We start from the raw sequence: 12,033 nt of genomic DNA on the forward strand, positions 1-12,033 counted from the left end.
CATTCAGGCATTGGGATCTCAACCCAGAATTCCAATGGGCGGCGGAGACTGCGGGAACTGTGGGATAGCTACCCATAGTGCAATGCTCCGGAAGTCGATGCTAGCCTCGGTACTGTGGACGCAGTCTGCCAACTAGAGCACTTAGAGCATTTTATGTGGGGACACACACAATCGACTGTATAAAACCGATTTCTATAAAACCGGCTTCTATAAATTCGACCTAATTTCGTAGTGTAGACATACCCTAAGTGGACATGAAAATCTCTCGTTCCCCTCTAAATTGCCTATTAAGAACATGTAATTTTAAAAGTAAAATGTATATATACTGTATTTGTTTGATAATACTTAATATGTAGCACTTGTATTACTTTACACATTAAAAGCCATGAGCAGACATTAGCAAATTAATTTTCAAGCTTTATTTAGAAGTAAAACCTTACAGCTTGATTAATTTAAAAACAGATCTATGCAAGCATGGCTGCCCCGTCACCCCCCACTCCTTAGTCTTTCTATCTTTGGCTATGGTTTCACCACTATTTGGATGGGAGCTCTTCAAAGAAAATCCAGAATATCATGGAAAGTGGCATTAATGACTCAACAGGTAGAACTTTTCCCTATGAGAGAGTGTTGAACCAGTGCCCCCAGCAAGGTATTGAGGTAGTGTTCGCAATACCATCTTTCCTGTGATGTTTATTTTTTTTAAAAAATGCTAACCATTCATACCTTTTAAGACCTCATGGAACCTTACATAGTAGAAGAGAAATTCTAATTTATGTACTTTCATTCTGCCTAACTAAATCCTCTGAAGTTTCAATTTAATATGGTATTCTTCATTTCCTGTCCAAAACTGAATTGTTCTTGTACACCATTAAACACCTGCTGCATCTTGTCCAAGAACAGATTGTATTTCAGTGATACGTTAACTGATTCCTCTACTTGTTGCGTGTAAAGCATTTCGGGATCTTGGTGCTCCATAAATGTGTAATAATATAATTATTAAGCACATAATTTGCAAAACACGTGTTATGTATTTTACAATTTTATTTTATTGAATGGGGAAATATGTCAGAACTGGACATTGTTATCTGTGGCATGTAAGGTTTCAGTATGTAGTTGCTGTGCAATATGTAGCATTTATTCTTCATAGAATTGAGCAGTAATTGCTCCATAAGCTAAGATGTAGGCTGTTCAGTTTTCCACTTAAATCCATTTGCTATCTAGTTTGTTTTCAAGTTACGTCAAAGTTGTAAATTGCGTTACAAAACATTGTATATAACCATCCTGAAAGTTGGTATAATAGTTTTTCTAATTAACTTGTTTAGCCTAGTTTTTTTAGTAACATTAGCTGTTTCATCATTTTTAAGGTATTATGAGTACTCTTTGTGGCACCATCAATAACCTAAGAACTCATATGGTTCCTTAATCATACAGATTACTCATCATTGCCTGTTCATAACAGAAGCCTGAATTGCATGTTAAGATTGTCTGATGATAATCAAAATCTAGTATTCACTTATCATTGCAGAATTAAATGACAAGATAATAGCATTACATTAGAACAATGTTTCTTTTGATTGAATACCTATTTCAGTAAAAGTGAAACCTCCAGATCTATATATATAGATTAGTACTGTGAATGTGTTTAATAATAGGTTTGAAGTGGAGAAGTGTCCTAAATGATCAGATATAATTCTTTGAAGACAAATCAGTTTTTTATAGTGAATTACTTAGAACTAGCTGAATATTTTTACCTAATTTGCTTGGACTATTTGTAAAATTGCATAATTGTAATTCACTGTTCTAGCTTGATCTTTGGTCTTCATGTTGCACATTCTCATCAACAACAACAAAGGTCATCTTCCCATATTAAGCAAGCTGGTTGCTTCCCACAGGCACTAGTTATGCTATGCTGCTTTAAACACTGAGGCCTGGATTCTCATCTTACTTACCCTGGTTTCACACAAGTTTAGTTCTATTGACTTAATTGTGAGTTACTTCTGATTTAGACCAGTGTGACTGAGAAGAACAGCTCTGATCACTGTTAAATCAAGAATATATATGGAAGTCTGCTTCTTGGAAAGTGTGCATGAACTCAGAGAGCAGGGCTACTAACTAACTTCTGTTGGGAAACTGTGGTTACAGACCTTTGTTTAAATATATCGTAGCTTATGTTGAGCCTAATCATATCTAGAATAAATCCCAGTCTCCTGGAAAAGTCTTCAGGAATGAAAGTGAATTAGCAGTGGATACACGCTTTCTTGATCTAATTTCAAAGTTGAGTGAAATGACTGTTCATTATGAAATGACATATAGCTTTAGAAGGTTGCCTGCACTTACCTATGATGATGTCACAACGGGAGTCTTTTGAAAGCTGCAAAACACAGACATGCTCAGTTCCACAGCCATCAATATTTTGGTTCCCTACAAGGCATTGTTCTGATGACACATGAATCAGTGCAAGTAGCAGTCAATTGTAATGGTTGCCATTAAAAGTCAGCATGCACCCACATTAACTACACAATGGTATTTGAGATCTTGCAGTTATCCCCTCTTCGCAGTATAGGAAAACACTGCAGAATGTCACATGCCTCTGGGTGGCAATCATTTGTAAATGCTGACTTTATTTCAATACTTCATAACCCATCTGTTGATTGATTTTTAAAAAATCTATGTATTTTTGTTTAAAATAGCTGGAACCCTTCCACTTCTTCACCCTGTCTTTCCACTCCCATCTCCTTGGAAACAGGTGTCACAGTTCAGGACTAGGTACACCTTTGATCCCTCTCTGGTCTCTCTGAGTGCAATTTAGATGGGACTACTATAAGGTGGGTGTATAACTGGCTGGATAACCGTACTCAGAGAGTTGATATTAATGGTTCCCAATCCTGCTGGAAAGGTATAACAAGTGAGGTTCCACAGGGGTCTGTTTTGGGACCGGCTCTGTTCAATATCTTCATTAATGACTTAGATATTGGCATAGAAAGTACGCTTATTAAGTTTGCGGATGATACCAAACTGGGAGGGATTGCAACTGCTTTGGAGGACAGGGTCATAATTCAAAATGATCTGGACAAATTGGAGAAATGGTCTGAGTTAAACAGGATGAAGTTTAACACAGACAAATGCAAAGTGCTCCACATAGGAAGAAAAAATCAGTTTCACACGTACAGAATGGAAAGAGACTGTCTAGGAAGGAGTATGGCAGAAAGGGATCTAGGGGTTATAGTGGACCACAAGCTATATATGAGTCAACAGTGTGATGCTGTTGCAAAAAAAGCAAACATGATTCTGGGATGTTTTAACAGGTGTGTTGTGAGCAAGACACGAGAAGTCATTCTTCCGTTCTACTCTGCTCTGATTAAGCCTCAGCTGGTGTATTGTGTCCAGTTCTGGGCACCGCATTTCAAGAAAGATGTGAAGAAATTGGAGAGGGTTCAGAGAAGAGCAGAAAGAATGATTAAAGGTCTTGAGAACATGACCTATGAAGGAAGGCTGAAAGAATTGGGTTTGTTTAGTTTGGAAAAGGGGAGGGGACATGATAGCAGTTTTCAGGTATTTAAAAGGGTGTCATAAGGAGGAGGGAGAAAAGTTGTTCACCTTAGCCTCTAAGGATAGAACAAGAAGCAATGGGCTTAAACTGCAGCAAGGGTGGTCTAGATTGGACATTAGGAAAAAGTTCCTAACTGTCAGGGTGGTTAAACACTGGAATAAATTGCCTAGGGAGGTTGTGGAGTCTCCATCTCTGGAGATATTTAAGAGTAGGTTAGATAAATGTCTATCAGGGATGGTCTAGGCAGTATTTGGTCCTGCCATGCGGGCAGGGGACTGGACTCGATGACCTCTCGAGGTCCCTTCCAGTCCTAGAATCTATGAATCTAGTTCAGAGCTGTCCCATTTCAACTTTCTTCCAGGTGAAAGGGTTAGGGATGTTCAGCCAGTGGTGAGATCTACTTGGCTGAACATGCTTTAATGCTCTGTAATTACAAACAGCCACAGGTATTCTGCTCCTCCTTGGGGAACGTTCCACTGCATTCTTGCTAAAGCTCTGAACCTTCCCCTTTCCCTACTTCATAGCTTCCCCTCTGAGCATCTTTTTGCCACCAGCCTTCAAACCATCTTTTGGAGCTTGCCAGCGCAAGCGTTCAGGTACCTGAATGAGTTGCTGTTGGGTGACAAAAGGCATGCTCTCCTAACAGGTGCTGGGTTTGTTGCATTTGTGGTAGTCTAGGAGGAAAAATATATTCTAATTTTTGAACCTTGTGTTTGGTATTCACTGCCACAAAGAAGCAGAATTTTGGGTAATAATATGACCAAATGCTGCTCTGCCATGGTATAGGATAACCTCTGTAGACTGTATTTATTATGAATACAACGGACATAGGGAGACTAGCCCTATGAATTCAGGTGAATTTTTACACAAGAATAGAGGTGATTTATTCATTTGTTTTCTTGGAGTAGTCAAAAAATCTGCTAGGGTTAACAAAATACATCTTTTCAAAATAGAATGATTCCAGACTATCTTAACTACAACTCTGGTGAATCTGCACCTGTACTAGTGCATTCAGTTCAGAGCACCCAGTCCCATGAAGATGTAACTGGAGGGAATGCAAAGAAGAAAAAAATGATTAGGTGGCTGGAAGGTATAATTTACAAAGAAAGATTAAAAGAAATAAATATGTACAGCATGTCTGGATGGCAGCTAAGAGGTGGTCGGACATGATAATGATCTATAACTCTCTGAAGGGTATAAATACCAATGTGAGAGAAAAATTACTCTAGGTTAGTCAAAGGAGGTATAATTAGCTGTAATGAGATGAAATTAACAATATGAAAACTTAGGCTGAATATCAGGGTAAAACTTCTTAACAGTGATAGCTGTTGTTTTATTTAATTATATGGTAGTAGCTCCTAGGGATCCCAGTCATGGACCAGGACCTCATTGTCATAGGCGTGCGCAGCACATTTCATTAGGGTGTGCATCCAGGGAGGCCTGCCCTAGCCCCGCTCCTGTTCTGCCCCCATCTACTCCCTCCTACTTCCCGCCCCCTGACTGCACCCCTCAGAACCCCCAACCCCCCCTGCTCCTTGTCCTCTGACTACTACCTCCTGGGACCTCTGCCCCTAACTGCCCCCCAGGACCCCACCCTCTATCTAAGCCTCCCTGCTCCTTGTCCCCTGACTGCACCCCTAGGATCCTACCCCCTACCTGTCCCCTGACTGCCCCGACCCTTATCCACACCCCTGCCCCCAGACAGGCCCCCGGGACTCCCACGCCTATCCAACCGCTCCCCGCCCCCTGAAAGGACCCCTAGAACTCCTGACCCATACAACCCCCCCGCTCCCTGCCTGCCCTAATCCCTCTCCACACCCCTGCCTCCTGACAGCCACACTGAACTCCCGACTCATCCAACCCCCCAGCTCCTTGTCCCCTGACCACCCCTCTAGAGACCCCCCCACCCTAACTGTCTCCCCACGACCCTCCTTACTCCCTGTAACCTGACTGCCCTGACCCCTATCCATCCCCCACCGCTGAGAGACCCTGGGACTCCCAGGCCCCATCCAACCCCCCCTGCTCTGTGACTGCCCCCTTCAGAGACCCGCTACCCCAAACCACCCCCCTGGGATCCCACCCCCTATCCAACCCGCCCCCTGATTGCCGCCACCCCTTATCCAACCAGGGCCGGCTCCAGGTTTTCTGCCGCCCCAAGCAGCAAAAAAAAAAAAAAAAAAAAGCCGTGGCAGCGCGATCGTGCCACTCCACTCTACAGCGGCAATTCGGCGGCAGGTCCTTCGCTCCGAGAGGGACTTGCTGCCAAATTGCCGCTGAAGACCCAGACGTGCCACCCCAATAGCAGCCGGGTGCTGCCCCTTCGTATCCGCCCTCCACCTGCCTAAGGCTCTGGGATGGAGTTTGGGTGCTGGGTGCAGGCTCCGGGCTGGGGCAGGGGGTCCGTGTGCAGGAGGGGGTGAGGGGTGCAGGCTCTGGGACGGAGTTTGGGTGCAGGCTCTGGGCTGGGGGTGGGGGCATAGGAGGGGGTGAGGGGTGCAGGCTCTGGGAGGGAGTTTGGGGGGTATGAGGGAGTGCAGAGGTGATGGCTGTGGGGCTGAGGATGAGGGGTTCATGATGCAGGATGGGGCTCAGGGCTGGGGCAGAGGATTAGGGTGGATGAGGGCTGGGGCTGGGGTTGAGGGGTTTGGGGCATTGGAGAGGGTCAGGGCTAGGGCGGAAGGGCAAGGTAAGGGCAGCCTGCCCTGCCAATAGGGGATGGGGGGCACTAGGACCCTGGGACAGCAGATAGCAGTTGAGCAGGAATGTGCTACGCCAGCAGCACAAGCAGGCACGGGAGAGGCGCACGCTGCTTTCTTTCAGGCAGGAACACTCCGGGGGGCGGGAGAGACTCGCGGGGGGGAAGGGGGCCGGCGGGAGGGAGACCCGCGGAGGGGGAGGTGGCAGGCGGGGGCCAGCCTGCGAAGGTGGGGGAGGGGCCGGCAGCTTGCTGCTGCCGGGAGAGTGGAGCCATTTGCCCACCCCTGCATTAGGGTGTGCCTGTGCACACCCGGCACACCCCGTGCGCACGCCTATGCTCATTGTCCTAGGTGATGTACAAACTTGTGACAAAAAAACAGTTCCTCCTTTGCTTAGCACTCCTAAAACTAGATTGGACAAAGCATTAATAAAATATGATAGGAAACAACCTGGCATGGGTACAGGATGACCTAGATAACCTAACAGGTCTCGCATATCGTCAGTTTTTGTGATTTATTGAATGAAAAGCTAACTCATCACTACCTCCTGCTGTAGCACCAACTTGAACATTGGTGCCACTTAGGATTGTATCAATGTAACTCTTATTTTTACAACTCTTGACCTATCGGTTACTAATATATGTAAATATTTTTTTTTAATTGCAATAGCCTTACCACTTGTCTGCCAAAAGCTGGAGAAACTATCCATGGACATAAGTTTTTCATTGGTTTTGGGGGGAAAGGAGCCAATCAGTGCATCCAGGCTGCTCGACTTGGGGCCAAGACCTTGATGATTTGTAAGGTAAGCATTGACTTGAAGCCGCTGGATAACAACCAAGGGCTGGTCTACACTTAGTCCGGACTTCGGACTAAGGTACGCAAATTCAGCTACGTTAATAACGTAGCTGAATTCGAAGTACCTTACTCCGGACTTACCGCGGTCCAGACGCGGCCGGAAGTCTCCCCCCGTCGACGCCGCGTACTCCTCTCGGCGAGCTGGAGTACCGGCGTCGATTGTGAGCACTTCCGGGATCGATTTATCGCGTCTTAACCAGACGCGATAAATCGATCCCAGAACATCGATGGCGTGCCTCCGGACCAGCCGGTAAGTGAAGACTAGGCCCAAGCCAAATGTTCATCCAAGCTTCAGTGGAACTTTTATGTGGTTGATAGAAAAGTTAACTCGCTTTTTAATGCATCTCTTCTCGTCTGGTTTTGGTTAGAAATGTATTAACGAAGAACTGCCAGGGAAACTGTTCTTCTGGTATTTACAAGACAGCCAGAACAAAGAGTTGGATAGTGGTCTGGTGGGAATTGCATGTAATGAGAAACCACAAAGCCTAGAATAATGTCACCTGAGAGAACTTGAGATATTCAGAATTACACTGAGTTAAACTTGACCAGTCCCTCCTTTTTACCTTGTCCTGTATTGCAAGAACAAGAGGTAAATTGATGATATTTTTTGGTTCTTCATTCACCAACCATGCTGTATTTATATATTTAGTAACATATAATCAGCCTGGAATTCACTGCCATAAGTGGTCACAGTCAAGTACTGATAGGCTAAAAAATTTTTTGGAAGGGATATAAAACTTCATTCTTCATGGTTTAAACCAACCTTTACTAGGGGATTAGAATGAGATCTTTGCAGGGAGCAGGGAACCACAGATTATTCTACATGTGCCTACTGTGGAATTTCATGAATCTTCTTCTGAAGCATCTGGGTGCTGGCTCCTGTTGGAGACAAGCTTCTGGACTGGATGGATCATGGGTCTGGTTCAGTCAGGCAGTTCCTATATTCCTGTGTTACTGCATCTTGATTTTGGAAAGGGATAATAATTTTATTACTGTTAATAACATCTGTTGGTATACAGGGAGCGATAAGGATAATTAAATGTTATGGTTCAGGGCTGATCACTGCTAGGATTAAGATGGAACTCCCTCCCCTTCTAGCCTTAGCCTTTACCCACCCTGCTGTAACCATAAAGAGCATTCCACACTTGACCGGATGCACTGCTCCCCCTTCTCACCTCTTCCCTGCCCCTTCTACTGAAGTACCAGATATTGGCCATGGCTAGGGACTGGAAACCAAGTTTGATGGACCAATATCTTTTCTGGGGCAGATACTATAAGAAAGAATGGAATTTTTATTTGTAATGAGGTCCACAGATCCATGATGTTGGGGTACGCTGCTCTATGCAGCCTTGGAGGCAGCCCAAACCTGTCAATCAGCGGCAGGAGAGGTGTGGCTCTACCTCTGACAAACTGCCGGATTTCATCTGCCTCTCCAGCTCTCCCTGCTGCAGAGCAATTATGAACAAGATGGGGGAGAAAGAACAGGGGAGGCTTAAAATATTCAGGCTGTCAGAGTCTGCCATTGTTGGCAAGGAGGATTCCTTTTCTCCTCAGTCACCAGGACTCTGTTCTTGCTAACCCACAGAGAGTGCCGCATGGCAGAGAAGGCTAAGAGAGGGAAAGCCACCTGCTGCGTCTCCTGCACCTCCCTCACTGAGTACCTGCCCGCATGGAGATCAGTGTCTGTTTTGTGGAGACCCTGGTCTTTCTCAAATGCTCAGGCAGGGGCAGGGTTTCTAGCATCCTCTTTATAAGAGCCCTTAACATATTTGAAAGCTGTTTTCAGGTCTCCCCTCAGTCTTTTTTTCTCAAGACTACATATGCCCAATTTTTGACCTTTCCTCATAGGTCAGGTTTTCTTAACCTTTTATCATTTTTGTTGCTTTCTTCTGGATTCTCTCCAGTTTGTCCATGTCTTTCCTAAAGTGTGACACCCAAAATTGCACACAGTACTTCAGCTGAGGCCTCGCCAATGCTGGGTAGAGCGGAACAATTACCCGAGAGGCCTTACATGCAACACTCGTGTTAATACATCCCAGAATAATATTAGCCTTTTTGGCAGCTGTATCACATTGTTGAGTTTTATTCAAGTTGTGATCCACTATATCCCTCAGATCCTTTTCAGCAGTACTACCGCCTAGCTAGTTATTCCCTATGTTGTAGTTGTGCATTTGATTTTTCCTTCCGTGAAGTATTTTGCTCTTGTCTTTGTTGAATTTCATCTTGCTGAATTCAAACCAAATCTTCAGTTTGTCAAGATTGTTTTGAATTCTATTCCTGTCCTCAAAAGTGCTTGCAATCCCTCCCTGTTTTGTGTCATCTGCGGATTTTATAAGCATACTCTCCATTCCATTATCCAAGTCATTAATGAAAATACTGTATCCCGCAGGACCCTGCTATAGATATGCCCTCCTAGTTTGACAGTAGATCATTGATAACTACTATTTGAGTAGTTTTGCCTACACTATTGAAGTGTCTCACCTGGCCATTTCACAGAAGTGGAGCCTCGTCTCCCATGCCTCTGACTGACAGTTCTGGTCTGCCTCTAAGGCTGCACAGAGCAGAGTACCCAATGTCATGGATCTGTTGACCTCATTACTTCAAGAAAAGAAATTTTCAGGTAAGCCATGGATACATTTTCCTAATCTCCTGAGAGAGCCTTTTCTCACTAGATTTCCAGCCCAGTGTTTAGGTTAATGAGGTATAGATATGTATCCAAATCATACCTGCAAATCATCTGAAGTTCACCTGTCACTAGCTGTTCTCTAGGGTTTTCTTATGTTAGGGTTGTCAGTGTCCCAGATCTTGCAAGTCATAGATATTTGGTCTCTTTTTCTTCAGTAGCTGTCAGATTCTTGTATTGAAAAAGTTTATAAAGAATTTGGTGTTAATGTTCCTAACTAAATGCTAATTTTTTTTGTGGTGACAAGTATCTTGAATTATTTGAAAATGGTCCAGAATTTGTTTACTGCCAAAGGTAAAATATGTGTTTCCTGAAATGTTCGCTTCATTAGTCAAATTCCATAGGCTATGGCTATTAACTTTACCAAAAAAAATAGTATGGCTATTAACTTTACCAAAAAAAATGTATATTGACTTAAGAAGAGATAGTCCTAACCATTTTTCCTAGTCTTATTTATGTGTTAAAGAAACAGAAGACAAAGTAGAAAAAAGAATTTTTCTAAGCTCTCTAGAATTCACCAACATTTCTTAATTTTATTTAAAAATTAGAGTTCACTTTATAGCTTCACATAAATCTTACCTCAGACAGCATTTATCCAGTCTCTGCACATGTCAATGGGACCTGCATAATATAATTCTACACATTCAAGGTAAAATAGCATTGCAATAAGTCATTGGTATTTTGGTTATTTGTTACGTTAACAATGTGACATTGTATGGAATATGTGAGACACTTTATGATATTGTTGACACCAATATTATAAAATTGCAAGGAATCTGACAAGATATGCTGTGTAAGGTATCTGCGAAAATGTTACAATTCACCAAGTATGATAATTGTGTTTATATGTTTGTATTATAAGTTATAGATATGTAGGGTATATCTGTATTTCATACTTGTTCTGTGCATCTGGATGATACCCCCAGACAGATTGGCATCAGCACTGCCTAGCCTGCTTGATGGCCCTTCAAGGGACATCAACTGTACAATGAACCCATTGAAAGTGTCAGGGGCTACACCTTATGACTCAGCAGGGCATGCAGGGACATGCCTATTGACAGAACTCTAAGGATTCCAGGCCATGTGCTGGGCAGCCTGTGTTTGGAACAAAGGAAATACAAGATGCATGGGGAAAAGACTATAAAAGGCAGCTGCATCATCTCCATTTTGTCTTCAATCCTGCTTCTTACTTCTGGAGGAACTTTTCTACAAACAAAGCTCTGGAAAAAGGACTGAATGACCCATCCAAGCTATGAATGTCTTCCAGAGGGACTTTCAAACTGGCAAACTCACCAATACTGCTAAGAACCTGATATATGGACTTTGAAGGCTTTATATGTATGTGACTGCTTTGCCATTTAACAGCTCTTTTCTTGTTCTTTCTTTTTTTCTTTATAATAAACCTTTAGTTTTAGATGCTAAAGGTTTTGCTGGCAGTGTGGTATTTTGGGTACGATCCAGCCTCATATAGACCTGGCAATTTGGCTGGCCCTTTGGGGTTCAGAAGAACATTTTGTAGAAGAGTTTTTAAATAACTCCTCACCTTACTGGGCTAGATGGAGCTTTGGTCTGACCCAGTATGGCTGTTCTTATGTTAACCTCAATCACACTTTGGTCTGGAGTCAATTTGAGATTTTTGCAGTATTTCACTCACCAAACATTCAAAGATCATGTATCAGCCCACAAAAATCATGATTTCAAATAATAAATGGAAGGTTCTTTTTCTTTGTCTTCTGGATTTTTGATGGTGAAGTCAGTTTTTATCCCACCCACATTGGTTCACCCTTCCCCAACAGCAACCCAGTGGCCATTGTCCCACTTTATGGGTTTGCCCCTATCTAGTTCTGTTTGCCAGAAGTTGGAAATGAGCAATAGGGGATGGATCACTTGATGGTTACCTGTTCTTTCATTCCCTCAGAAGCACCTGGCATTGGCCACTGTTGGAAGACAGTGTGTTGCAGTCCAGCAGGAAAAATGTCTGACTTGTGTCAGTTTAATTAGTCTCCTCTGTGCACATCTTATCATGCATTTCCATCTTAATTGTGTCTTAAAGATTCCAGGTCATATTTTCTCAGCTTACAAGTAAAAATATGATGTTGTGAAGAAAAATAAGTGTCATGCATTATGAATATAATGGACCCACCTACAGAGCAGTGTGGATACCATAAATTGCTATGGATTTTGTTTTCACTACCGAACACTGACCCTGACCCAGTCAGAATGACATGTGGCATGTTGCTTTCTGTCTT

The 12,033-nt window shown here is 43.2% G+C and overlaps 1 protein-coding gene across 2 annotated transcripts in view; it reads left to right on the plus strand.

Moving 5' to 3' along the window:
* Positions 1-12,033, plus strand: part of RBKS (ribokinase) — a 101,021-nt gene that overhangs the window by 24,197 nt on the left and 64,791 nt on the right. For both annotated transcript variants that reach the window (XM_034764781.1, XM_034764782.1), the window contains exon 2: positions 6,916-7,048. In XM_034764781.1, the coding sequence (XP_034620672.1) occupies positions 6,916-7,048 (133 nt within the window). The remainder of the gene's footprint in view (positions 1-6,915; positions 7,049-12,033) is intronic.

This window comes from Trachemys scripta, chromosome 3 (assembly GCF_013100865.1).
Source record: "Trachemys scripta elegans isolate TJP31775 chromosome 3, CAS_Tse_1.0, whole genome shotgun sequence".
Taxonomy (NCBI): domain Eukaryota; kingdom Metazoa; phylum Chordata; order Testudines; family Emydidae; genus Trachemys; species Trachemys scripta.